General features: G+C 57.5%; 8 protein-coding genes across 8 annotated transcripts; 5 read left to right on the top strand and 3 right to left on the bottom strand.

Moving 5' to 3' along the window:
- Window positions 1-635: 635 nt before the first annotated feature.
- SLS55_000296 (uncharacterized protein) lies at window positions 636-1916 on the top strand (the record flags this gene model as incomplete). The annotated part of the gene is made up of 1 exon (XM_066771809.1): window positions 636-1916. One exon carries the CDS (start codon window positions 636-638, stop codon window positions 1914-1916), a length of 1281 nt encoding a protein of 426 aa, XP_066637088.1.
- A 3738-nt stretch (window positions 1917-5654) lies between these two features.
- SLS55_000295 (uncharacterized protein) lies at window positions 5655-7631 on the top strand (the record flags this gene model as incomplete). The annotated part of the gene is given in 5 exon segments (XM_066771808.1): window positions 5655-5904; window positions 6021-6133; window positions 6187-6592; window positions 6612-7329; window positions 7394-7631. 5 exon segments carry the CDS (start codon window positions 5655-5657, stop codon window positions 7629-7631), a joined length of 1725 nt encoding a protein of 574 aa, XP_066637087.1.
- A 1663-nt stretch (window positions 7632-9294) lies between these two features.
- On the top strand, window positions 9295-10471 carry DUR3_2 (urea active transporter; the record flags this gene model as incomplete). The annotated part of the gene is made up of 4 exons (XM_066771807.1): window positions 9295-9374; window positions 9435-9470; window positions 9699-9839; window positions 9892-10471. The coding sequence occupies 4 exons, from the start codon at window positions 9295-9297 to the stop codon at window positions 10469-10471; spliced, it is 837 nt and encodes a 278-aa protein (XP_066637086.1).
- A 147-nt stretch (window positions 10472-10618) lies between these two features.
- On the top strand, window positions 10619-11929 carry DUR3_1 (urea active transporter; the record flags this gene model as incomplete). The annotated part of the gene is made up of 3 exons (XM_066771806.1): window positions 10619-10889; window positions 10967-11225; window positions 11314-11929. The coding sequence occupies 3 exons, from the start codon at window positions 10619-10621 to the stop codon at window positions 11927-11929; spliced, it is 1146 nt and encodes a 381-aa protein (XP_066637085.1).
- Window positions 11930-13517: 1588 nt separating this feature from the next.
- SLS55_000292 (uncharacterized protein) lies at window positions 13518-14546 on the bottom strand (the record flags this gene model as incomplete). Its single annotated transcript, XM_066771805.1, has 1 exon — window positions 13518-14546. The coding sequence occupies one exon, from the start codon at window positions 14544-14546 to the stop codon at window positions 13518-13520; it is 1029 nt and encodes a 342-aa protein (XP_066637084.1).
- Window positions 14547-15148: 602 nt separating this feature from the next.
- On the top strand, window positions 15149-16180 carry SLS55_000291 (uncharacterized protein; the record flags this gene model as incomplete). The annotated part of the gene is made up of 3 exons (XM_066771804.1): window positions 15149-15319; window positions 15373-15696; window positions 16154-16180. 3 exons carry the CDS (start codon window positions 15149-15151, stop codon window positions 16178-16180), a joined length of 522 nt encoding a protein of 173 aa, XP_066637083.1.
- A 3415-nt stretch (window positions 16181-19595) lies between these two features.
- Window positions 19596-20465, bottom strand: SLS55_000290 (uncharacterized protein; the record flags this gene model as incomplete). The annotated part of the gene is made up of 2 exons (XM_066771803.1): window positions 19596-20403; window positions 20461-20465. 2 exons carry the CDS (start codon window positions 20463-20465, stop codon window positions 19596-19598), a joined length of 813 nt encoding a protein of 270 aa, XP_066637082.1.
- A 1459-nt stretch (window positions 20466-21924) lies between these two features.
- SLS55_000289 (uncharacterized protein) lies at window positions 21925-24128 on the bottom strand (the record flags this gene model as incomplete). Its single annotated transcript, XM_066771802.1, has 4 exons — window positions 21925-22364; window positions 22421-23100; window positions 23195-23581; window positions 23749-24128. The coding sequence occupies 4 exons, from the start codon at window positions 24126-24128 to the stop codon at window positions 21925-21927; spliced, it is 1887 nt and encodes a 628-aa protein (XP_066637081.1).
- Window positions 24129-27049: the final 2921 nt, after the last annotated feature.

Raw genomic sequence — 27049 nt, 5'->3', positions numbered from 1 at the left:
GTGTTACCAACCTGCCTCATCCCTCTCGCCATGACATCTCTCGCGCGCAACTGGCTGATCTTGCTGCTCGCATCTGAACGTACTCGTGCACTTATCCGCGTGCGCTGATCGCCGTCCCGACGCCGCCCACCAGCCTTCGCTCTGCGCGTTTGCCCCTCTGTCCGCCGGTCGCGTCACACCCCAGGTCCATTGTTTGCCACCCGCGCGCCAACTCCGCCTCCCGCACCTGAGCAAGATCCCGCCGTGTCATGAGCCGGGGGAAAGGTCGTGCCCGAACCAGGGAACTCAGCGAGTCATGGGCCTCGTTGTCTTATGGTGAAGACGCAGACCTTGGACAGTCTTCAGGCCCGGACAGCGACGCTGACGCACCTGCCCGCAAACACATCCCACCGCCACAGGCTTCTGCGAAGCCACGGTCCGCCACCCCCTCTACACCTGCATCCCGCAAATCCCTAAAACGCCCTGCTGCTCCACCCTCTGCCGAACTCGAGTTCGTCATGCCGTCCTCGCCCGACGGCTCGTTTGCTGGCTCTCCGCTGCACAGCTCGCGCCGCCCTTCACGACGCCTCTCTCAGTCCGTTCCCGAGGAAGATGAATCCGCAGAGCTGAGACAGAGAAAGCGGCGGTCTCGACCGATGCAACGGGTGCCGCCCCCAGAGGACAAAAATGAGGCCTCGACACCTCTTGCCTTCCTTTGGGTCAATGTGCTTGGCCCAACCGCCAGCTATCTGCTGTCGGTCCTAGGCTTTACCTTGAATGTCTTGAAACCCTTGTTCTCTATCGCCCTTGCTGTCGTCTTCGTCACGGCTTTCCTGTCTTTTGCCCGATATTGGGTTACGACCAGTGTTTCTACTGCGCTTACCCCGGTATGCGCCATCCCTGGCGTGTCTTTCCTCAACCTTCCTTTCTGCAACTACCCGCCGAGAGCCGACCCCGCCTCCTCCGCTTCGGTCGAGTTCGATGAGCTGGTCAAGGCTCAGCAAGCATTTGAAGAGATCATATCAGATGCATCCAGATACGACGGGCTGCCAGCCGACATGAAGCGGGGCGAAACTGCTATCCGAGACTTGAGGTCGGTCGTGCGGTACTCCAGGCTCCCCTCAAAGAGCGAGCTGGACATGGAGTTCCACAACTTCATCGAGAAGGCGGGAACAGCTTCCTGGGACCTTACCCGCTTCAACTCGCGCATCGGATCGGCTGTGGATAGGATGCTCAGCACGAACAAGTGGACTCTGCGTGTCATCGACGACATCAAAGATGCCGAGGATGGACGTGGCTCTGTTGATCGTTTTCTCTGGGACCAGCTGCTGTGGGTGCTCTCGCCGCATCGAAGTCCGCGTGAGAGGCTCGTCAGTCAATATCTGTCGCACACGCAAAAGGTTGAAGATGAGATCACGTCGCTCATCAATCAAGCGGACGCCTTGCTCGGCATTCTGGACAGTCTTGAAGGCCATCTTGGCGCCATACATGAAATCTCCGTCCGCGACGACGTCAGTCTCCAAGGCAAGCGCGAAGAATTGTTCCTCGATCTATGGACGAAGCTGGGCGGCAACCGGTCCAATGTCAAGAAGCTTGATCAACAGATCCAGCTGCTCAAGAACGTCAACTTGTACCGCCGCACAGCCGTCAGCCACGTCAGCTCCACCATGATCAAGCTCCGGGCCATCGCCGTCAGCCTGGAGGACATGCGGGAGCGCGCTGCTGTTCCTGATCTCGTGGGTGTTGACGGCGATGTGCCCATCGTTCTCCACATTGAGAACATTCAGCGTGGCTTGGATAGACTAGAGGCTCAACGTTTGGAGCACCAAAGATCCGTGGATGAGAGGCATCGAAGAATATTGGATGCTGCGGAAGCCGGGGATGCTGGCTCTGGGGTCCCTGAGAACCGCATGATCGACGCGGAGAAAGTGCGCTAAGGGTGTTCCTACCGCTATTACGGCTAGATACACCCTGATTTGGGCTTTGATTTGATACTGTTGGCGCGGATTGGGATACACTGTTGAGCTTGGATCCATGGCGTTGTGTTTGACGATTGGACGATCCTCTGGAGACATACCCCTGTACACTACTATTCAACGTTCTTTTTACTTGCAGGCTGCCAAGGTATCTGATGATAATTTCACTCCCGACTGTCTGGGTTCCCTTGTCATGGCTTCGCTCACAGATTGGGTACCTACTGATGATTTACACACGTGCATACCTATTTTGATCCTTACGACAGCCACGTCTCGCCCGCTGCATCGAGTGTTGCCGTCAAAAGTGGCTTTTGTGCCGAAGACCTGGACCATCATACACACGTCGATGGCATGCGTTCCCAGCGCACTATCTCAGCAAGCATTTCTCCTTTGAACCCTCATCCAGCACACTGGCGAAGCGACAGAGGCACTTTTCGTTTCAGCATCTCAACCCCGCGTCCATCAACACGACCCTTCTGCCCAGTCGGGTCTCAGGAGCGAACGGCCACGCGGGAAGCTTGGATCGCAGCATACGCAGACCAGGCACCAAGACAACCCGTCTCGCGGCTGTGCGGCGGCGGCTCCTGTTATCACGCTCTGACCCACCACCACATCAGAGCACACTGATCATCATACGCCCACCAATCAGCCGAGCCAGAAATCCAGTTTCCACTGCGGCGTCATCAAGCGACAGCGGGCGAGCGCGGCGGCTACCGATCGCCGCAGCAGCTTTTGATCGCGACGGCCGACTCGTTGAATAATGCGCCACTGCTGCACTGGGGGCGGAATAAACCTGCGACACGACTCATAGTAATGTGTCCACTCTGTCTGTTTTCCTTTCTTTTTTTTTTTTTTGTTTTCTGCTACGACCACGGACAGAGGATCACGACGGGAGAAGCAGCAAAACGTTGGCAAGCATGTATCGGAACGGTCAAGTCGAATACTCTCACACTTGCTGCACCTCCTGCAAGGTGCCGCACTCTCTCAAGTCGAACACTTACAGTCCGACTGGATAATAGGTCTGATGGCAGAAGGAAACGCGACCGTGATTCTATCAGTACACGTCAATAAGAAGCATTGGTGGTGCGTCGCCCGGGCACTGGGACCGTTCCAATGTCTGCATGGACTGGTTCTGGTTTTCAGGAAGAGGGTCCAAGTCAAACACCGGTAAACGCTGGCTGTCTTTTCGCTCAGTAGTGTGCAAGATCGTGCAGAATCACTGCGGGCCATGGATCGATCGTACTTTCGGGTGAATGGCTTTCACCTTCTCGTAGGTGTGTGGTACGAGTATGGTAAAAGTGTAAATGGAGATCACAGCTTGTATTGGCGCTGAAACCGAGACAGGCTGTGATGAAGGAAAAAGCAGGATTCAGCCTTTGTGCTGCTTTGTGGGTACCTTTATGCTTGTTGCTCATGGGGCATATGCCTACTCTTTGTTAAGCTGATATCGTAGATTCTTGCTGTGAGTTCAGCGATCGACCAAATCCTGATGCAACTGAGAAAAGACCAAGTTTTCCAACGGCTTCCAAATGGCAATGTGCCATTGGTTTCTTAGTTCAGAAGGGGAAACCGAGGAAAGATGGGATATGTATGCTTTTTCTAGTAGGCGATTCCCCTCTTATCTACAACAGGTGGCTCGCATAAGCGATATGCGTTCTTTAAGGCAGGGGAGTTTCTGCAGCCTTTCGTACTACGTGATAGGGCGAATGCAAGGCGTGTTCCTGGCTTTGGCGATTGTCCAAGATCCCGATGTTCTGGAAAACGAATCCACGCGAACTGTTGGCTCCAAGTAGGAAGTGCGGATGGCCAAGGGAGAGAGGAATAATGAAACAACGCTAGGAGTCTCCGTCATCCACTGACGCGCGTACCAAGGCCATCGTAAGATGATATTAGAAGAATTTAATTCTCTGATTTTCTCAGACAAGAGACCGCGTCGGCAAAGCTGATGGGCTGAGAACGAACCCATGCTGCCGAGACGGAGAGGATTGATGGAACCCAACGCAAACGGCGTTCGCCGCCGGCGTGGCGCGCATTCCCATTTCAGGAAGGCCAGCACGTGTGGAAAACTCTGCCCTTTGGGCCCGGTGACCAGGGCGCAAATATGCAACAATTGGCTGGGTAAAGGGACGGGAACGAGCAGGTCCGGGAGTGCAACCATGCCCATCGTTGCCATTGGAAGAAGCCGGGTGCCATGCCGCGGCCGGACCGACGCACAGCGCGCGAGATGCTCAGCTCGCCGGCCGCCACCGCCGATATTGTATGCGGTATGGCGAGCATCAGCTGAGGGGGAGCGGCGGGCGGCGTTCTCAGTGAGCGTGTGGAGTAGCGTGCTGGGATGACGCACGGGGGATCGAGCGAACCTTGGTTTGCCGCAGTTGGGCAAAGAGAAAATTAAAGACGCGGCGGAGCTGGATGCGATTGGGCGGCTGCTGGCGGGCGGTGAGCTGATGCCTGCGCCGGCCGCTTGACTCGACCGGTGCAACGCGAATTAGGTAAAGGGATTGGCGCAGAGTGGGATAGGTTTAATTGTCCACTGCGGCAGAGCTGCCCCAAAAGTGCCCTCCGGCGCGGTCAAGCCACGCTTAAGCGGGTGTGGAGAGCGATGATCGGGAAACTTGCCGTCGCCGCCCTCGTGCTTGGCGGCCATTTGGCTCGGCGGCGGCGTCGTCGTTGTCGTCGTCGCCGCCGGCCGCTGTGTGGTTTTGGTGTTGAGGACTGCAACTGCGTCCAGCGATGGCTCGGCGATAGACAGGGCGTACCAGCCGCGCGGGCGGGTGCAGCTGCCGGATTCTGCCAAGATGAGCAGGAGCATCCAGGTGTCGATGAAGCAGGCAAGGCCCTCGATCCCCAGCGCGGCGCACCACGTGAAAATCACGTGCAGACCGCAAGCGACAATGAACCGGGATGTTTTGGCTGGCGCGGCAGGATGACGAACCCTGTGCGGAGTGGGTTCCAGGGCCCTCGGACTGCAGGCACCGCATCGAGCAAGCAAGAACGACACCAGACGCGGCATCGCGCCCCCCCGCTGCGCATGTCAGCTGCGTGCTCGACGGGGACCGGGAGGGCTGTCCAACAACACCAGCAAGGCCAGCAGCGCGGGCGAGCACCGTTGTGCTGCGGCTGAGCGGCGAGCGGCGACGATGTCAGCCAAGACCAGCCCTGCCGCACCCCAGCGGCTCCACTCCACTGCGCCCGCGACCTACAACCGCGCTAACTCGCTATCCTATCCCACGTCGCACTCGTCCAAAGTCACGCAGCAGAGTTAGGCCCACCCCGCCGCCCGCCGCCGGGTCCACGGCACGCACGACAGCATCCTGGCGAGCTACTCTCGTCCTGTCTGTCCATTCCTTTTAAGCCCGCAGTCCCAGCCTGTCCGGCCGAGCTGTCATCCTCTCGCCCAGCCCAGGCATTCAGCTACCGCCAGCCAAGACATCCTTCCCCAGCGCTTCCAACGCGTGCCCCGAGTGAGTGAAGGTGAAGCTGTGATGCTCTCGACCATAACGACATAACACCGGCCGCATCTACCAACCCTGCCCCTTCGACAGCCGCGCCTGAACACCACTTCCGCACGCGACATCGATCCAGCCTGCCCGAAGCGACTGTGACTCGTGCCCACAGCGACAACTTGCAGCCTTGCAGCCCACGCGCCACATCAGTCCAAAAGCAGCAGTCCCGACCAGCCTACGCGACACCGGCAAGATGCCGTACTTCATTAACCCGTTCCACAAACACGACGTCTCCGAGTTCGAGGGCGTGCTGATCCCGCTCGCCGGAGCACCCCATCGCAACGCCTCGGTCGTCTCCAAGACGGCGGCGCACGACGATGCGGGCAAAGAGAAGGAGGAGTCCACCGGCAGCAGCGAGTGGTCCGGCGGCTTGACGCTCGATTCGCTCCGTGCTGAGGTTGATGCTGACTTAGCAGCTGGCGGCGTGAACACCGCATATGACCGTACGTTCTGAACGGCCCGTCGTCGCTCCCAGGCGGCCGGCCGTCGGTTTGATGCCGTTTCCTTGTGCTCCTTTCGCCCCCACGTGAGAATTGCAGATCTGACCGCCATTGCGTAGGCAAGTCCAAGGTCATCAACAAGGCCATCCAGGATATTGGCATGGGCAAGTACCAATGGGAGCTCTTTGCTCTCTGCGGCTTCGGCTGGACCGCCGATAACCTCTGGCTCCAGGTGCGTGGCTGCTGCTGATGCGCTCTGCTCTCCCGCGTGCTGACGGCTCACAGGGCGTCGCTCTTACCCTCCCGCAACTCCAGGTCGAGTTTGGCATCGATGAAAACACGGCCCGCTACACCACCCTGGCGCTCTTCACTGGCTTGTGCATCGGTGCCAGCTTCTGGGGAATCATGTCCGACGTCATCGGTCGTCGGCTTGCTTTCAATTGCACGCTGTTCCTCGCTGGCGCCTTCGGTCTGGCTGCCGGCGGTGGGCAGACCTGGATTTCCACTTGCGCGCTCTTCTCCTGCGTCGGCCTGGGCGTTGGTGGCAACTTGCCTGTCGATGGAGCGCTGTTCCTCGAATTCCTGCCGTTCGCGAGCGGAAATCTGCTTACCCTGCTGAGCATCTGGTGGCCCATTGGGCAGTTGATCTCGTCTCTGAGTAAGTGCCAGATTGAGCGCATCTCTGGATTCGGTATGCTGACGACAAGTAGTTGCATGGGGATTCATTTCCAACTACTCCTGCGCTTCGGAAGGTCCCTGCGCCAAGGAAGATAACTGGGGGTGGCGCTACCTTGTACTCACCCTGGGCGCCATCACTTTCGCCATGTTCATCGCCCGCTTCTTCTTCTTTCATCTTTTCGAGTCTCCCAAGTTCCTGCTTTCGCGCGGCAGACAGGCCGAGGCTGTTGCCGTTGTGCATGGTATCGCGCATCACAACAAGGCCAAGACCTGGTTGACCGAAGAGATCCTCAATGAGATTGGTGGCGACCCCGAAATCGTGGCAGAGGGCCAGAAGCTTGGCACGGTCGACATCATCAAGCGCAACCTGAGCAAGTTCAGCGCGGCACGCATCCGCCCGCTCTTCAACGGTACGAAGCTAGGTATCACGACGGTGCTCCTCTGGTTCATTTGGGCTTCCATTGGAATGGGATACCCGCTTTTCAACGCCTTCTTGCCGCAGTACCTGGGCAACAGCGGCAGTTCGTCGACATACACGGTCTACCGCAACTACGCCATCACGTCGGTGGTCGGTGTGCCTGGCAGCTTGTTCGCGTGCTACACGGTAGACATCAAGTACATCGGACGCAAGGGCACCATGGCCATCAGCACCATGCTCAGCGGCATTTTCCTGTACCTCTTCACCATCAGCAGTGACTCCGACTACCAACTCACTTTCTCATCGCTCGAGGCCTTCTTCCAGAACATCATGTAAGACCACCCTTTTCCTTGCTCTCCCGTTTCATTCATTTGGGCTGACACCATTCTCCTGCAGGTACGGCGTCCTCTTCGCCTACACGCCCGAGGTCTTTCCCGCGCCCAACCGTGGCACTGGCACCGGCATCAGCTCATTCCTCAACCGTCTCTTGGGTCTGTGCGCGCCCCTGGTCGCCATCAACGCCGGAGCGGCCGACCCCTCGGGCCCGGTGTACGCGTCTGGGGCTCTGTTCCTTGCGGCCTTTGTGGCGATGTGTCTGTTGCCCATCGAGACAAGAGGAAAGCAAATGCTGTAAATAAGACCCGTGCTGCGACTGTTTTGCACAAGAAAAGCATTGCATTTGATACCCATAGGGGGAGGTGAGTGGTCAGTGGTGTAGAATCGGAGGAAGGGGTATGACAAAAAAGGGTGAGATGGTTTATGATTTACGTTACGCAAGAGTTCTATTTTCATTGTTAGAACACAAAAGCAAATTATCTTCGTCGTACGTTGGATGCTTTCCGTTATAAAATCGCCGTTGCCATGTGTTCGAGAATGCGTTGTTCGTCAAGAGGCTGGAGCTTTGCTGAGGTATTGCCGCAACGTGAAGTTTGGCAAAGGTAAGAGAGAGTGTCGGGCGAGACCGAGTGACTGTGCTATGAATGGGCGCCATGAGCGGGTTCCGGTGCCAGAGACGCCACAGGTGCTTACCGGGATATACCACACAAGGGCTAAAGCAATTCGTTTGTCCGCAAAAGGCTGGATAAAATGTTCCCATCGTCGAAATGCATGGATCAGAGTATCATGGAAGAGCCGCACTGCTCGGTCCAACCCATCCGAAGGCAGAGGTGAAAATAAAGATTGTCGGCGAGTCGTGCGAAGCTGGGCTGCAGGTCGATTCAAGCTTCTCGGGCGGCTGAACGCCTCGTTTTTATTTTACCCCACAAACCGATCCCGGAACGGGGAGGCGGGAAGACGGACGGAACGCCTCATCAGTGGCTTGTCTAGTCTAGCACGGTCCTTAGGGGGAGAGGGCTTGTACAAGCTCGAGATCCTAACGCATTGGACGAATGGGGAAGCAGGCCGGCCGAGTCTTGGTAGTCGCCCAGTAGAGAGGTGACGCCGCAGTGTGGCTGTTTCCTTGGAGCCACAGGAGCCGCCGAGGGGGTTCGCTGATCTTCCCTACCCCGGGCGTGCAGAGATGGAGGCGTTGGATGATGACTCGATGGCGTTGGGAGAGAAATGGTTGCCGATGATAGGTCGTGATAAGGAAGGTGCGGGCTGGCCAATCACATGCCGGCCCCGCCCTCGTCGGCCACTAACGGGCAGGCGTATCGTGCTCTCCTCTTGATAACTCTGCCTGTGACAACGGATTTTTGCCAATCTTCTGGTCCCAAGTGGTGGCAGCTTGACGAGTCCAACGAGCTCTTTCGCAAGCAATTGAAGCGTGCGCTTTGGCAAGCCAGTCTCGAGCTTATCAGGCCTTATCATGATCGAATGGGGGAGGCTTCCCTTTCAGCGATGCTTCTCACTGTGTTTGCTCTTTCTCCCTTGACTCCGCAAGATGCACTCCCCACGGCTCATGAGCGGTTTACCACGTGGGTTTACTTAGAGCGCAGCCGTCGCGTGCGAAGCGGTGACTAAGGACGGGTCTTATCGCGTGGTGCCGCAGTCGGCAAGCCTAAACCAGGCTCCCACGGTCCCTTATCTCTGTCAATCTCCTCCGCACCATGGTCCCCAGCCCCGAGGAGATCTGCTCACTGTCCGCCCGCCCGCCCTGACGTTGCTCCATCTTGTCCCACCAACCACCGCCGCCGGCGATCAGCGGAGAGCTGACCATTGTACAACGGCTTTATTATCAGCGGAAACTTCCAAGCAAAAAAAAAAAATTATGCCATTTATACCCCGCCCTTCGCCCAGCTCTCGTCAGCTTTCTTCGGCGCCGCCGTTCAACACCCAAGGAAGCTGTTCATATCACCATGGCGATAACCACCGGTGCACCGCCGCTCAGCCAGGCTGTCGGCTATGGTGTCATCATTGGCTTGGGTTTCGCTTTCGCGTAAGTTCACAGAACAGATGCTGTTGTCCATCAGCTTGTGTATACTGACAAAGCTGCCAGTTTCGGCATGATCTTGACCACCTTTGTCCTTAAGAGGTATGTCCAGTAATCTACAACACTAGTTCCATTCCCGTCGCCATTTCCCGGTCATCTTTGCGCAAATCATAGAACTGCCACAGTTTCCGATGCCATTCATTCACTATCGCAACCATTCCCGTGCTCCGCAATCACTTCTGTCGTCTCAGTGACAAGCGTTCCCGTCTTGATCTTCATGGCTTCATCTCTACACTTGCTTGGAGCTTCATTTTAACGCCATTCAAACAGATACAACTATGAGCTACAGACTAGTGAGATGTTTAGCACTGCCGGAAGAACGGTAAAATCCGGTCTCGTTGCCTCCGCTGTCGTCTCATCCTGGACTTGGGCCGCAACATTGCTGCAATCATCTGGTGTAGCCTACAACTAGTAAGATGAACTCTTTCTGCGCTTGATTTTCCCACTACTCACACTCTTGTAGTGGTATCTCTGGGCCGTTTTGGTACGCTTCTGGGGCAACTGTGCAGATCATCCTCTTCGCTACCCTTGCCATTGAACTGAAGCGGAGGGCGCCTAACGCCCACACTTTCCTCGAGGTTATTCGTGCACGCTACGGCGCCGTCACCCACATTGTCTTCATGGTTTTCGCCCTGATGACGAACATCCTCGTTACCGCAATGCTCCTCACCGGCGGCTCCGCAGTGGTTACCTCCCTTACTGGCGTGCACACCGTGGCCGCTTGCTTCCTGCTCCCGATCGGTGTTGTGTTGTACACCATGTTTGGAGGCATCAAGGCCACGTTTTTGACGGACTACGCCCATACCGTGGTCATCTTGATCATCATTTTCGTCTTCGCTTTCACGACATATGCCACCCACGACATCGCTGGAAGCCCTGGTCGCGTTTACGACCTTCTTGTCGAGGCGTCCGCCCGTCACCCCGTTGATGGTAACGCTGAAGGCAGCTATTTGACGATGCGCTCCAAGGAAGGGGCCATCTTCTTCGTCATCAATATCGTAGGCAATTTCGGGACGGTGTACTTGGATAATGGATACTGGTAAGTACGGCAATCAGCGACAAGGAAAACAAGCAGTATTGACGGTCAGTGAAGGAACAAGGCAATTTCCGCCTCTCCCGTCCATGCTCTGCCTGGATATATCATGGGCGGCCTCAGCTGGTTTGCGATCCCCTGGCTCGCCGCGACCACCATGGGCATGGCGGCCCTCGCGTTGGAGAGCAATCCTGTCTTTCCAACCTACCCCAACCGGATGAATCCCGCAGACGTTTCCGCTGGACTTGTGCTTCCGGAGGCCTCGGTTGCATTGCTGGGAAGCGGTGGTGCAGCGGCAACGCTCCTGCTGATATTCATGGCCGTCACATCCGCCATGTCCGCAGAGCTGATTGCCGTGTCGTCCATCTTCACATACGACGTCTATCAGACGTACATCAATCCCAAGGCTACCGGCAAGCAACTCATCAGTATGTCTCATTGCATGGTCGTGGGTTTTGCCGTTGTCATGGCCGCTTTCAGCACGGGATTGTATTACGCAGGGTAGGTTCCCCCACCGTCTCTTTGAGAAGAGCTGTGTTGCTAATCCTGGGTCACAGCATTTCCATGGGCTATCTGTACCTCCTGATGGGCGTCATCATCTCCTCCGCCGTCCTCCCCGCCACCCTCACCCTCCTGTGGAGCAAGCAGAACTGGGCCGCCGCAACCTTCTCTCCTCCGCTCGGCCTGGCTTGCTCCCTCATCGCCTGGCTCGTGACCGCGAAGCACGAGTCCGGAGCCCTTTCGGTAGAAACGACTGGAGCGAAGTAAGCCACAACCCACAGGGACTATTTCCTCCCCAAGGAAAATAAAGAGAGAAAAAAACACCACTAACACATCCTTCCTCACACACAGCTATCCCATGCTCGCCGGCAACGTCGTCGCCCTCCTCTCGCCCCTCGTCTTCATCCCCATCCTCACCTTCGCCTTCAAGCCGCAAAACTACGACTGGCTCTCGATGCGCGCCATCCGCCGCGCCGACGACCACGACCTCGCCGCCACCGCCCACATCGACCTCGAACTCGTGCCGGGAAGTCGACGCGAAGAGACCGAGGCCGAAGCCGCCGAGCAGGCCAAGCTCACCCGCGCCTCGCGCATCGCCCGCGCGCTGTGCGCGTTCCTGGCCATCTCGTTCCTGGTCCTGTGGCCCATGCCCATGTACGGCAGCGGCTACGTCTTCAGCAAGCGCTTCTTCACCGGCTGGGTCGTCGTCGGGATCCTCTGGCTGTTCTTCAGCTCCTTCTGCGTCGGCCTGTACCCGCTGTGGGAGGGCAGGGGCACCATGAAGAGGACGGCGGTCGCGGTTTGGAGGGATGTCACCGGCGGGAAGGGCGCGGTGTCGAAGGCCGCCGCGGTGCAGCATGGGGAGGCGGCGGTTGTGGTCGAGGGCAAGGAAGGGGAGAAGGTGAAGGCGGAGAGTGGGAGTGGGGATGTTACGCCGACGAGTGGGGAGAAGGGGGAGAAGCAGTGAGGGGAGGGAAGAAATAGGGTTGGGGGAATGGTGATGGGCAATGGAAGACTGGGTAGGATGGTCGGGGGTTTGGGACTTGGGCGCGGAAGGCAAAAGGGGGGAGAGTTGCTTTTTTCTTGTTGAAGATACCATATGGCTTTACATTTATGACTCTGGCTTACGTTAGCGAGTGCTTCTGACTGGGTTGGTACGTGTGGGCTGCTTTTTTTTCTGTGGTGCCGTTGTTGATGTAGTGGTATAGGGATAGATGCGGATTCGTTGTCTATCAGACTAGTATTTCAAGAGATTTGGAGGGAAGAAAGACTTTGAAAGCCCACAAGGCTGATTCACGTGCACCTGCGCAACAGCGTTCCACACATATCCAGACACGGTTGCCTTGAATGTTCAGATAGTGATCGTCATCAAAACTAACGACTGTGGGCACGCCAAGGCAATGTCGAGTGCGACAGCACCGGCGGTCATGTGCAATCGTTGGAACAACGCGGGAATCCGAGAAATCCATGTACGAGCGTTGGCCTCGCTGACGGGGAACGGCCGCGGCCAGGGTGATGCTGACAGGGAATTACCACGGACGGGCAGGCCACTAATAATGCTGGCCGCTGCTGCTAGTGGCAGGTCATCGTGGCGCAGAGAATATTTTGAGGCATGCAAGCTTCGCCATCAGCATAATCGACGCCAGCCTACGGTATGCGGGCAGTCTGGGATTTTCCAAGGTGAAGCAGTTGCCTCATTTCTTGGTTGCAGGGTTGCAGCTGATGCATTATTTTTCATTGGTCGACTCACGGAGACCGTGGCGCAGCCCATCTCAATACCATAGGCTTAGCGGAACGCCCTGTATGCCGGTCTGCTGCAGTCCGCCTCTGTCCGCTGCTGTCCGTTCCTGTCCGGGCGTGGATCCTGGCACCGTTCGGATGAAAGTCTGTGCCACGCTTGCGGGGACAGTATATAGGCTTACCGATCTCTCAACATTGGTTCCAGTCTAGCTCTTGCAGACTTCAGGCCGTACACTTTAGCTTGGTTCCTACTACCTTTCCGCTGCGAGCCTGCTACTCCGACTTCACCCAGCCAGTGAAAGCTGGACCAATCAGAATGCCATCCGCGGAAGTCGTCATCGGGACCCTGAACTTGGTCGTACAGGTCCTGGGTCTTGCATACGCAGTCTTGACTGATGCTGGGCGACTTCATAGTATGGTTATCCTATCTTCCCACATATCTACCAAGCTCAGTACTGAGGTCGCTTTGCTCGTGTCTGATAGATCATGGTTGGAATGTTCGCCGAAGGAACTTCCGTTTTCCACAAGTGCCGTGGCCCGCGCGGGGTACGTTTCAGTTCCATGTTTTGTCGTGCTCTTTATGATCGCAATTGCTTGGTGCTCAAAGATCTTTTCCCGACAGGGCTTCTGGTTCGAATCTGGGAGTATGCGGAGGAACGTTTTCTGCAAGGCTGGTAGAACTGCAGTCAACCCGCGTTTGGGGCGCAGCTGAGGAAAGGGTAATAGACACAAAAAAACCACCCGTCTCAGGAAGAAACTTTTGTATGCCTCTGAATTGATTAAGTCGAGTTCTGCCTCCAACCGATTTCCATCTTTCAAACATCCTCCTTCAAACCAACCATCTCCTTACTAATCTTCCAGCACTTCTCCTCACTCTCCTCATCAAAGGCCCACTTTGCATGCCCTCTCTCAGACGCATTCGCCGAAGCCCCCACCACGTTCTCCGACAGCTGCACATCCTCGAGATACTTCCCACCCTTGCCCTCCCACGCCTTGCCCACGGCGGCCCAAACCTGCGTCGCGGCGCCCTGGGCCGGACTCAGCATGACGCGCTGAATCTCGGGCTTGTTCCACGCCTCCATCATGGCGGGGTCCACGTGGACCTGCAGGTTCGTCATGATGCCGCCCGGGTGCAGCGACAGGGCGTGCACACCCTTTTGGCCGTAGCGGCGGTCGAGGGCGTTGGCGGTCCAGATGTTGGCGGTCTTTGCGTTGGAGTAGGCGAGCCAGGGCTGGTACTTTGTGCCGGCGGAGAAGTTGACGTCGTCGAGGTTGGGGGCGACGAAGCGGTGGCCGATGCTGCTGACGTTGACGACGCGCGAGGCGAAGGCGGGCGTGGACGAGGCAAGGAGGGCGGGCAGGAGGAGGTTGGCGAGCAGGAAGTGGGCGAGGTGGCAGACGGCCCATTGCGTCTCGAAGCCGTCGACCGTCTTGCCCTCGGGCGTGGCCATGACGCCGGCGTTGTTGACGAGCACGTTGAGCCTGTTGTCGCTCTTCTTGAGGAAGTCGGCGGCGCCGGCGCGCACCGAGTCGAGCGAGTCCAGGTCGAAGCGGAGGAGCTCGATCTTGCCCTTACCCGGGCTGGTGGCTAGGATGTCTTTGACCACGGCCTCGCCCTTGTTGAGGTCGCGCACATGCAGGAACAGGGTGGCGCCGGTGGCGTGCAGGGCTTTGGCCGTCTCGATGCCGAGGCCAGAGGAGCAGCCGGTGACCAGCATGACCTTGTCCGTCATGTTATTCACGAGGCCTTCGTCCTCGACAATCTTCAGGGCGGTGGGACGAGCATCGCCGGGGCCCTGAGGGTTGTCGAAGAGAGAGGCGTACGGGGCAAATGTGTAAGGCATGAGGGAGTCGAGTAGACGGGTTGATGATGTGGACAATGGAAGTGGGCAGGGAGTGGGTGCACTTATAGTTTGTCCCTCCGTTGTTTCTTGTCCGCCTAAGGATAGCCAAGATCCAAGTGCATCTGCAAATGCTAGACCGATCGATGTAGCTTGCACGCTACACGACGATGCGGAGTCCGTTGGTCCTCCAACTTTGGATGTTGGAGAGAAGCATTGGTCATTGCAGGGTAGCTGGATTAATGCCGGACGAATAGCTGCGCATGAAAGGTTGGGCAGGAAATACAGCCTTCGGAGGTAGGGGAGATACTTAGTGCAGCCACGGACATGGCTCCTAAATCCGTGGCGGTGCAGTGGCTGCTTACTGTGGCCCTACCTATTCGGCCTGCATCCAATGAGCTGTCTTCGCCTCCTGCAGGAACCAATGTGGTGGTGAGGAAGCGACGACTTACCCGGAGTTTGTTCGTTTCAAAGGCAATGGCCGCACGAGAGCGGCAGCGACCGCCGAGCCGTGGCCACGACTTCTTCCCCGGCGCCCCTCTCGGAGCCGAAAAAGATTCGTCGATCGGCTGCAGCTCCAGCTCGACACCCCACATCACATCCTCATGGCGCAGCCTTTCAGTTTTGGCTTCTCGGGCGACGACATAGCGGTCGATGCTGATGTAGACCAGGGGCCGCCCGCCGTCGCTCCCGCTGCTGCTGCTGCTGCTGCTTCAAACTCCGCACAGCCTGAGGCCGCCCACGTTCCTGCCCAGATCCACAATGTTGCCGAACTGGTACGTAGTATTTCCTACCATTTCATCTTTCCCTGCTCCCTTTCAAATTTCAGCATGCCAACACCCAGTCTTCTCCGCAGCTGCAAACCCTACCGGACAAAATATCATATGCCACCCAAGAGATCGAGTCCCCCAGCGGCAAGAAGCTCGCCCTGCCCCGACGCGAGCTCTTCGACGTCCGCGTGCAGTTGATGGCCGAAGATGACGGCTCCAACCCCGAGCCCATGACGGGCCTGGACGAAGCCGACATCCGCACCAACGTCTACGAGGGCGGCTTCAAGACCTGGGAATGCTCCATCGACCTCGCCAAACTCCTACTCGACCGCGGTCCGCGCAAGGACATTGACGACCTCTGCCGCGTCGACCACGTTATCGAGGTAAGACTGAACCCCAATCCTCGTGCAACCACTCCCCTGACCAACCATCTCGACAGCTGGGCTGCGGCACCGCCATCCCCACCCTCGTCCTCTTCCACCACGCCCTCACCCAATCCCTGCCCCTCTACTTCACCCTCGCCGACTACAACCTCTCCGTCCTCCGCCTCGTCACCCTCCCCAACCTCCTCCTGACCTGGGCCTCCACCCTCCCCGCCGACTCCCCCCTCTTCACCGCCGACACCCCCAACCCCTTCCACGCCGACGCCGAGGGCGCAGACCACGGCGACCTCTACCTCACCCCCGCCCTCCTCGCCGCCTTCCAGTCCGCTCTCACAGCCACCCCGCTCACCCTCAGCTTCATCTCCGGCTCCTGGGTGCCCCCGGAATCCTTTCTCTCCCTCATCCCCTCCTCCGACCAGATGAACACTCTCGTCCTCGCGTCCGAGACCATCTACAGTCCCGCCGCGTTGAGCGCCTTTGCTGATGCCTGCGTGGGGCTGCTGCGCCGGGTGCGCCTGGGCAAGGCCATGGTCGCGGCGAAGCGCGTGTATTTCGGTGTCGGGGGCGGCGTCGATGCGTTCAAGGAGGAGGCGGCGGCGCGGGGCGCGGTGGTGGCCGAGGTGGAGAACAGCGGGGTGGAGATGGGGGAGGGAGCGGGCGTGAGGAGGTGTTTGTTGGAGGTGCAGATGATGTGATAGGGAGATTGGGTGAAGAATTGAAAGGATGGGCAGGTGATGTAATTCGGATTGGGTGCGTGGATAGGGGTTTAAAAAGATCTCCGGTAGTGGATTTTGGCAGACAATTCTCTGCGGCTCTGCGGCTCTGGATATGTGCTTGTCATGAAGCGGATAATGATGTACCACTTTCGCTTCGCGGGCCCTCGTCGCTTCGAATCAGCCTGTCTCCTCTCCCTTGCCAGTCCAAAGGGCTTGGAGCAAGAAAGATACTGCTGCTCTTCTCACATCAACAATGAAGCTGCGCATCAATCAGACCACCTCGATGATGCGCCACATCTGCAAGTCATGCCTACTGTCCTGTCGGTCTATCGGAGGCATGGAACTCTAGCCTTAGTGAAGCGGCACAAAGCCCCCCCAGTAACAGGGTTAGCAGAATCGGGCATGTTGGCTACAGCCCCGATTTTCTTTTCTTTTCCCTTCTGGAACAAGACTCCTTTCGTTTATGAAGTGGTCCCTAAATCGGTCACCCTCATGGTCTACTCACTCTCTTGACCACATGCTGCAGGGGGAAATATCAGATGCCGCGTGTGCCCCGTGCCGTGAGCATCTCGCTGCTCGAGCTCAGCTGTGCTTTATGCTATAAAAGACACAGCACCCGGCTCAGTCGTAACCCAATTCCTCCTACAGGCATGCTGCAGAGAGAGTTATGTAAAAGACACTGGAGTCTACGACTTGCTTTCGGGGTTTCCCCCCGCCGTCACGGCGAGTGGTTTGCGCAACGTCAGCGGCGGAATCGACCAGGAAGTCAACTCTATAACGCAATGTCGCGGATCAGCATCTCTGTGTAATGATGATTGCCCGAAAGCCTTCATCATTGACGATAGTAAATAAAGGTTCTGTCTCCGTCAATTTCGCATTGATTACAACTTTTGTGGTGGTGATCTGAACGTTATTCGTTGTGCTGCTTAGTGGAAAGAACTATGACAGACAGTAACCATGAGCATGCGGAGAGCACTCCAGCTTTGGGAAGACATGGTGGAGGACTCCACTGATCATGGGTGATGCACTCAATCATTTTTATAAGCCGGAGAGAATGCAGCCTCCCAAGTTCGTGTCTAGGCTTCCGCTTTGCCATCGAATAAAGGGTGTATTTTTCAGATCTCGATCTCCACGCGGACAGTGTTGATCAAACGGTATCTTCTACCACTCCAATGAAGCTCATGTGTAGTGCGAGTGCCATTCTATATATTCGCACCCCATTTTGGATCTATATGGCTTGATAATAAGCGTACGAGCGGACATTATGCGCCAGCCACGTGCTATAAATGCCCATTCTCGAAGGCTACTCCGATCTCGGAAAGTTCACTGGATCAGGGTGACGATAAAGTGTCTAGCATTCAGATTAACGGAGCAGCTTGCTTAAGAGACTGCTCATTACCCTGATGTCACTCTGGTGAGGAACATCATCGAAACCAAACAATATTGCCAGTCACCACCACGGACATGGTCATAGATCATTCCTCTGCGAGCAGTACTTTGACGCGGAGCACCAGCAAGAACAGTCATATGCATCCTTTGGGCATGTGAGCGTTTAGTCTGCGCTACACAGATTCACGCAGCCTACTCGCCTTTCTGGCAACGAACAACACGCCAAACCCTCGTCATTTATAGCCCTCTCAGCATTCGTAGCACGTGTCCCAGCTCTCACAACCAGGCGCCTGCCTGAGCCTACCGATCCGGACAACCCTCGTGACTTTCCCCCACGGCCATGCCCGTGAGCACCCGCCCTTCAGCGCTTCCTGAAGCCGACTACACAAAACCACAGTCGCATCTCCCCCATCAACTTCCGTTCTCACCTCCCAAGGCCTCTTGACCAATGAGAGCGTCAGGCACGTCCCGATTCTGTCAAGGTCACTCAGCACTGTTTCTTCCTTGTTTTGAATCGTCGAACCGCTTCCGACCCCGACTCGCCATGCCCCGACTCCGCATTCGCCAGGCTTCCTAGTCGAAATTTTGTATATCATGATTATGTCGTCATCGAGTAGTGATGCTGAGTACCATCGACACTGCATCATGTGGGAACGAAGCAGAGAGTGCGGCTGATGTTCACGAGGTCATAAGCACGGAACAGGGCAAATGAAGAAACGAAACACAGGGTCGAGTATGTTCTTGAGCATGAGTCAACAGTCAGCGGATCGCCCTGATCCTGCCACTATGCTGAAGCTATGCAGGTGGTTCAGCGATTGAAGATCGAGGAATGGTAGAACGTGGATTATATGCGGTTGCTTTCAATGTGCCCGCTTCTTCATCTTGTACAAATCCCCCGTTCAGCTGAACAAAAGTGTGGAGAGAGAGAACCAACCAACCCCCACCTCACAAGCCAACCTACAAGCGCCTCCCTCTACTGCCCTCAACGCCAGATCAAAGCACTCTCTTTCTTACCAACCGTCTTTCATACCAGCTCCCTACGCAGCCCCACACCCCCCAACCTCGGCGAACGCCCCAGCACCACCACTTCCCCCACTCCCACTCCCACCGCTCTCACTCGCCGCATCCTCAATCATCCGCAATATGTCTTCCGCCGCGACCTCGTTCCACAACCTCCTCACCTCCCTCTTCGCCCTGAACAGCTCCCCCGCCACACCCCTCACCTGGCCCGCCGCCGTCTTCGCCAACGGCCACTGCGCGGCCAACGTCTTCAACGCGCCCATGCTCAGCCTGATCAGTTCCTTCAACACCGCGTCGCCGTCCGGCCCCATCCCGACCACCGCCGCGGCGGTCGTCTCCGGCGAGCAGTCCTGTAAGAGGCCGCCGGCGCAGCTGTTGTTCTCGGACGAGCCGGTGCCGGTGCCGGTGCCGCCGTAGTTGGGCGGGACGAGCGACCACGCGCAGAGGTGGACGACGGACGCCATGACGACGGCGCAGGTGAAGAAGGGGGTGAGGCGGGTGAGCGGCGGCTGGATTGGCAGGCGGACCAGGTGCGACAGGCGCCGCGCCGCCTCGGCGCACTTGGCCGTGTGCGTCTCGCGCGCCTGCGTCGACACCAGCGGCGCGCACTGCTTGACGCACGTGCGGATCTCGTCGGCCGAACGGTAGTCGTCCAGGGTGGAGCGGGGCTTGTGGAGGAGGATGGTGCTTCTGCGGACTGGCGTTAGAGAGACATGCGGAGCGGTTTTCATGGATCCGTGGAAAGGGCGAGAGGGGGGGAGACGTGGGTTCTGCTTACGCATCTGTGATCATGTGTGCTTGGAATACCATGTGGTCGAGCTGGCCGTCGCGGGAGATGGCCTCCTTCTTGCTGTCTGGAAGGTGCAACATCCAGTTCACAAGACACGAATCGGCAGTTTCGATTGCGCGGAAATCAAGGACATCTTCACTCGTCACGGCCAATACTTTGCCCAGATTTCTAACAGAGTCGATCCGGTACGCGAATGACGAATACTCGACCTCGTCTTCGGCGAAAGCCGAGTCATCATACTCCTCGAGCGTCCTCGACAGTGGGACGTACTGGAAACTGTGTGTAAGCAACGGTAGGAAGCTCAAAGGGATCAGATGGCATACCCCCGAAGCATATTCAACCTCCTCGCACGGCAGGGGAACGTCGGTCGGAACGTCCCTCAGCCGGAAATTTGTGCGCTGGCTGACGCCGGCGAAAAAGCCATCAGCAACGTACAGCTCCCACCACGTCCGCCTCCAGCTCTCCTCCAGCAAGCGATTGCCACAGCCATTTCGGATGGCAAATTCCCGATCGTTCATGCCAATGGCCAGCGCAATATCGATGGCCTTCGACAGCATGTCGTCGGCCATGGACCCTCTGTCGTTGGCCTTGAGGCCTATGGCATAGAGTAGTAGCGCCTGGACCATGAAGCTATCTCTTGGCAGATTTTGCTGGAATAATGTATACCGGAGCGCCTCTTCCATCAGCTGGGGCGAGGCTTGGGGCACGTAGCATGCCCCGATGTACTGGATCGCCATCTCAAGATGAGGTTGGCGTTTGCTGTTGCTGCTGCACAGAAAGTCAAGCAGGTAGCTGCGGGGCATCAAGAAAGGATGCGCTGGGGCGAAGAAAGAGAAGAAAGCGCTGCACACCATGTTCGAGAGGCCGCACTCGCCCAGCCGATGGCCGACCAGCTTCGGTGCCACGGCCACCTGGCTCTGCCCGCCGACAGCCATCGCCTCGGCGGATTGAAATGCGAAGCCGCCGAATTGATCTGGAGATGACGATTGATCACCCCCAGTGAGCACCTCCAAGGCCGGGAAGCACGGTGATTGCTCATGCTGTTGTTCGGGAGGGCTGACCGAGACACCCGCCGTTGTTGCTGGGCCAGCCGCACACGCTACGAATCGCAGTGAGAAGTCAGCAGAAACAGATGGGAAATGGATGTGTCTACAGAGAACATACCCTGTTGATCCGGCCGTGATTCTCTTGGCGAGGGTCTGCCCATCTGCTCACCCGCAGTCCTCTTGCGCGGGCCTTTATACCCCTGCGGCGATCGTTAGCGCCGTTCACGCAACCAAGCACAGCCGCTGCATCTGCTCCATCACTGAAGCCCGAACAGCCCGACGGGAGGTGATGCAAGGCAGGAATAGGTGGTGCAATCTCACCCTGCGTGACTTGACGTAGCTACATTCGCCGCCGTCGGTGGCGCATCTCGTGCACGGCTCGCCGCCACTGCACTTCAGATGCTTGGACCGGCACGCGACGCACGCCAACGGGATGGGCTGCTTGCCGGCGGCCGAAAGCGACGACATGGAGTGCTGGGGCTGCGGCTGGTCCGCTACAGCGTCAGGCAGCGAGGCCGTTCTGGTGGCGGGCATGGGCGCGGCCAACCCGGCCATGGCGCCGAAGTCGAAGTCAAGATGCGCTGCCATTGCTGCTGCCGCCAGGACGGTGGCCGGTACGGGTGCGACGTGGAAGGGCGGCCTAGTTGGTGGTTGCTCGGGGTAGCGTGTCAGCCGTTTGGTCTGTGGATACTGATCGAGGCGCCTGGCTGTACGTCCCCAGCGAACATCACTCCTGCGGGCGGGACAAGGTCTAGGCACGTCGGTGGTGATGTAAGCGAGTTGTAAGGAAAGTTGAGTGGACGAGGCAGCAGGAGACCCGTTGCAGTCAGCTGCGCGAAGCTCGGCCCGAGAGCGAAAACCCCGGTCGTGTCGTGTCCAGCGTCTCGACTTAAACCCTCCGGACAATCCCGCCAACTGCAATCTTGCTCGGTGTCGCGGGAAACTAAATGAGCATGGGGCACAGGGAAGCACGTGGGCGTCTTAGGCCTCAAGCTTCAACGAGCGGCAGCGGATTAGCAGCGAGAAAGATTGTAACATATTGCATTTCTTTTTTGGGTATCCAAGATACCACCCTCCGGCCTCCCGTCTAGAGTAGGCTCCACGGGTGTCTTAATCAAAGAGAGAAATCCGCATAAATTCTTTTTTCTTCACATCACATCATCCAAAAAGAGTAGGGTATTACAGCGCTCGGAGCCGTAGCTCCGTCATATGCGCAGACACATGCATCAAAATACGCCGCCAAACCAAGCCCACAACAGCCAGTCGCTTACGACGTGCTCGGGGTGAAGAAACTCTCCTGGTCGATAATGACCATACCAGCGATACTGGCAGACGACAGCGTGGCCAAAATACCAGTGAGCAGGGCCGAGACGGCGACACGGGAGACGTCACCAGAACGACCGGGAGACAGTTGCGACAGCACACCAATCTGGTTACCCAGAGAACCGATGTTGCCAAATCCACAAAGGGCGTACGTGGCAATGAGACGGGAGCGGCTGCTGAGGTCCGTGTAGTAGGGGTCGGTGGTGAGATCGCTGTAGGCAACAAATTCGTTGGCAACAATCTTGAGACCGATGAGACGGCCGACGCGAAGGAGATCCGCACCGCCCCGGTCGCGGCTGACGCCAAGCAGGAAAGCGACGGGGTAGAAGATATATCCCAGGATGAGTTCAAGGGTCAAGTCATAGTTGCCGTCGAGGTTAATGTCTGCGAATATCAGGATCTGCCCTTTCAGTTTCGTGCGAGGGAGGGTTTGGACTTACAGCGACCCCACCACGTGAGCAACCCATCAATCAGGGCAATCAGGGCGATGATACAAAGAAGGTTGGCCATGATCATGCCAGCAATCTTGAGACCAAGCCAGGCACCGTTGGCGAAGGCGTGGATGAAGTTTGCCGCGCGGTGCTCATCGTCATCCGGTACGACAACGCGTCCAGCGGTGAGCGTCTCTTCCTCCTCGGGGTAGCGGAGCTTGCTCATGGCGATCGAGGCGGGAATGCTCATAACGCAAGAAGAGACAAGCGCCTGTGCGTTGATGCCCATACTGATGTACGAAACCAGCACGGAACCGGCGATGGTCGCGAAACCGGAGCACATGACCTGGTGGATCTCGGCCATGGTGAGGTGAGCAATAAAGGGCTTGATAAGCATGGCAGATTCACCCTGGCCAATGAAGGGAGAGGCAGCGGCGACAACAGCTTCGGCACCCGAGATGCGCATGGCCCAGAAGAAGAAAGTCGCGAACTTGCCAACGAACCACTGGACGAGTTGGACATAGTATAGCAGCTGCACGAGAGAGACGAAGAAGATGATGGCGGGCAGAACGGTGATCAAGAACCAGTGGATCGTCTCCGGAATGGTGTCGGTGGTCAGGAAAGCGGTACCCTGGTCGGCGAAGCCAAGCAGCTCACGGGCGAGAGTGGAGATGAAGTTGAAGATGTCGCTGTGGAGAGATTAGACGGGCACTTACGGAGCGAGGAGAGTGAGGGACTTACTATCCGGCCGTGGTGCGCAGGACAAACAGTGCAATAATAAACTGCATCAGCATGCCGACAATGACGGTGTGCCAGATAATGCGCTTCCTGTTCCTGGACGTGGCCCAGAGACCGAAGATGAAGACGATCAGGCCGAAGATGCTGACTGCACGGTTGGCCCTGGTGTTGTCATTGCTCTCGGGGCTGGCAAAAGTGCCAATGAGGAAGACAGCGACGACCAGCAGGGCCGCAGCAGGCGTCCTCAGCTTCTCGGGGATGAGCGCAGCAAAGCGGACCCCCGTGTTGTTCCACACGAAGTGCATGGGCTTCGTGACAATGGAAATCGGAACATGGAAGAAGATGATCCGAAGCGTGATGCACAGATAGAACAGGAACGGGATGATCCAGTTCTTGTCATTGCGGTGCAGGATCAGGCTTGCGATCCACCATCTGTCGTGCCAGTGTCAGCCCAAAGCTCCACGCAAAGACGCGTCGTCTCGCGACCCCCGGCGAAATAGATTTTTTTTTTAGTCCCTGCCGGCCGACCGCCCGACACGCCACTCCACCACCGCACACAGAAATGCGCGGCGTCCAAAATTGAAAGTGTGGCCACGTACCCAGTAAAGAACAGCCAGATGAACAGGTGGAAAAAGATCCTGAACCTGGAGTAGAAGCGGCCGACGGGGCCGCGCTTCTTCTCCTCGTCGGCGCGGGCGACCTGGCTGGTGCTGCCCTTTTCGGCGTCGTCGATATCGATAACGCCCTCCTTCTCCATGCTCTTCTCGCTGGCGCCGCGGTGGTGCACGGTGGACTCGGCGGGAATGGTCGCGGCGCCGTGGGTGGTGCCCTGCGAGTAGGCAATCTCGTCCCGGTGGCCCTTCTCGGCGGTGTCGTCGTGGTGCAGGTGCGGGTGGAAGTGCTCGCGCGACACGTCCAGGGCAGGATCCGGATTGGCCGCGACGTGCTGCTGGGGCGACGAATTGTGCTCGGCGGCCATTGTGCGGGAGGGGGGCACGTTGAGTGCTGCTGGGGCGTGCTGCGGAGTGCTGTGTGAAAGGAAGGGCGCCTCCAGTCAACGTCGCGCAGGCCGGGACTCGTGTAAATAGGAAGCGGCGCGCGACTCGAGCTGGTCAGCCCGTCGAAGAGACCGCAGCTATCTCGACCAGCACGTACCCTTGGCAACTGCCGCATCCAGCTAACGTCCGTTACATCGGCGCCCGCGCGGCTCAGCAGACGGGCTCGCCGGCCCACTTCGCCCCAGCTACGAGGCCAATCCCGGCAGGGTCGCGTTTTCAGCCGTCGATAGACGCCGCCCTTATCAACCCCATTGTCGCACCGGGCCAGCCTGGAGTCCCGGCGGGCGGGCTCCTCGACCGCCGGACGCGTGCTGATTTGCCCGCCGCCGCAGGTGCGATAAAGAAGTGCCGGCGCTGACCCCCCGATGCGGCAAGGGTCCAGGACGCGGTGGCGTTGCGCCCGCCGCGATTCTGGCCCGCGGTTATCTTCCACCCACACGCAGCACCTCGCGGCGGCCCCAGAGAAGCGCGGCCGCCTTCTGGAAGCCCCCCATCTCATGCATGCAATCCTCCCAGGGCCTTCAGGCGAGCTCCGATCTGTGCGACCTGTCCCCCGCGCTGCACGCTGGCCCCTGATTCGCCCGCGGCTCAGTCTTTGACTTTTTCGCGCCTGCCTTCCCGCTCTGGGGCTCATCTCCCGCCCGTCCAACGCTTTCCCCAGACTTCCCACTGGCCACGAGCTCTGGGATCATGGCTGCGGGGACGAGGCTCCACTGCCTGCGCGCTGCACCAGGAGCCAGCCGTGCAGCCGTCCTTAAAGGGATCATGCTCGCGTGCGGCCCGTTTGGGCTGCCCATTCGCCTGCTGGAGCTGATGTGGGACAGGGTAGTAACTCCTGCGTTGGAAATGGGGAAACCCATCCGCTGTCTGCTATCGCTGGAGCCCAGGCGGATGGCGCCGATGAAGCATCTCGCTTTGTTGTCTGCGCCTGTCGTCTCTTTCAATTGCAGCGGCGAAGATAAGACGCGAGAGATTGGCGCTCCGGAAGCCCGGAAACATCCTATCTCGCCCCCCGCAACCCAGCTTCGTGTAATGCGATTTCGAACATGGCTCACGGCTCGTCTCCAACGTCGACAAGGAACTCCTACGTGCGTACTGCTAGCGAGGCTCGGCCAGCTCTCTGCAGGAAACTTAAAAAAAGAAGCCTATTTGCCTCCACTGACTCGGTTCTTGAATGCTCACCACCGAGGTCCACAATTCAATTGGGCTGCTTCCCTTCGTTCGTTTCAGGCCTTACTTTCGCAGCTACACGCCATCTCATCCTTCTTATTTTTCATTTTCACATTCTCTCAATAATTCTTCCGTTCTGATGCAATGTCTCGGATGAGATCTGCGCATGATCACGCAGGATTCGTAACCTCTCGTAAGCTCTCGACTGCTTCATCAAGATCAGATGACCAGAGTCAGCAACTTACTCGGAAATTGACGCTCTCACCCCATCGACCATAGCCAGATCGCATTCGAATATTTCTCTCCAACGCTAATGTAGCCCCCAATCATTCGATGTGAAGGCGTAGTCTCTCTCCAAGCGCGCAGAAAAAAGCCACGCCGTCAAGACACCAGCACTTACGAATAGTCTCAATCCTTCCCGCCGCCCAGGCCCGCCGTCATACACACAAAGCCAAGAAAAATGTAACCACAACGTTCGGCGACAGCGACGCTACTTTCTCCACACCGACTCCCGCGCCTCCTCTTCCCCCTTTCACTGTCCCTTACAGCCGCCGGCTGTCGTGCATGTGCCCCAACGTATCAGAGCTCGTGCGACAATGCCGACCTGACCTATCACGTTAAGCAGATCGAGTCGAACGAGTCCTGTTTGCTCGATCTTGAAATCTTCGCGCTAGCGGTCGGACGTAAGAAGCGGGGCTGTAGCGACGATCAGAAGACAGGCACGCGGTTGACGCCTGCCCTGCCCGGACAGCCATGTTCTCCGTGCTAGCCACTAACGCTGTGTTTTTCCCTTCCCCTCTAGAGAAACGGACAAGGAAGTGGACTGGTATAAATACATCTCACCACTCACAAGCAGAAGCTAGCGCTACGGCAATGGCGTTCCGGCGTGAGCTACCAATGTTCTTTCGTGACATCTGGGTGATCTTCATCCTAAAGCCGAGTGTAGCCTCGAACAACATGGTATGAGAACACCAGTCAGGGCAAGGGCAGCTAGAGTTGGAATGCGAAGATCTTGCGATCACGTATCCTATGACCGATTCGAATGAGTACTGCCTCCAATGGTGTCGATGAAAGGCTTAAATTTTGCTTTGCTCTATGGAACTGTTCGCGATGTTGCGTCTCGTGACGACATCTAAGGAGACGGCAAAAGAAATTGCCGGCTTACAAGCATTAAGATCAGCTCGTGCATATCACTAGAGGACGATAGCAGGAACCAAAGGTTTATGGCGTGCCGAATCATAGTGTGCGCTGTGGGAGGATGTGACGCGAAACGTGCCTGAGGCTCATAAAAGCGCACGTGTCAAGCTACCAAATTGACCCCGCGCTGACGTCATTCCATGCAAATCATCCGTCCCGCCTTGGGAGAGCTGAGAGCTGACGCAAAAGGGACGGAGGGGCAGCCCCGCCAGGGGGAGACACGTCAATTGAGCATCAGACCACAGTAAAAGGATTATACAGTTCTTCATCTCGTGGACATCATGCCATTCATATCGTCTCGTGAGACTCTAGTACTATGTAGATTTTATGGGCGGCAGGCCCCCGCCCTTCCGTTACTCGGGCAGCCGAAGCCATATCGACTGCAAAGCGGGGTAGCTGCACGGCCTTGTAATGTCCCCATCAGGGGTTGCAATGATGCCATGCAATCGAGAAGTAAAAAGGTAAATGAAAACCC

The sequence above is a fragment of the Diplodia seriata genome, assembly GCF_021436955.1.
Source record: "Diplodia seriata strain FDS-637 chromosome Unknown scaffold_1, whole genome shotgun sequence".
NCBI classification, from domain to species: domain Eukaryota; kingdom Fungi; phylum Ascomycota; class Dothideomycetes; order Botryosphaeriales; family Botryosphaeriaceae; genus Diplodia; species Diplodia seriata.
The sequence above is the reverse complement of the archived record's forward strand: the minus strand, read 5'-3'. Positions and strand labels throughout refer to the sequence as shown.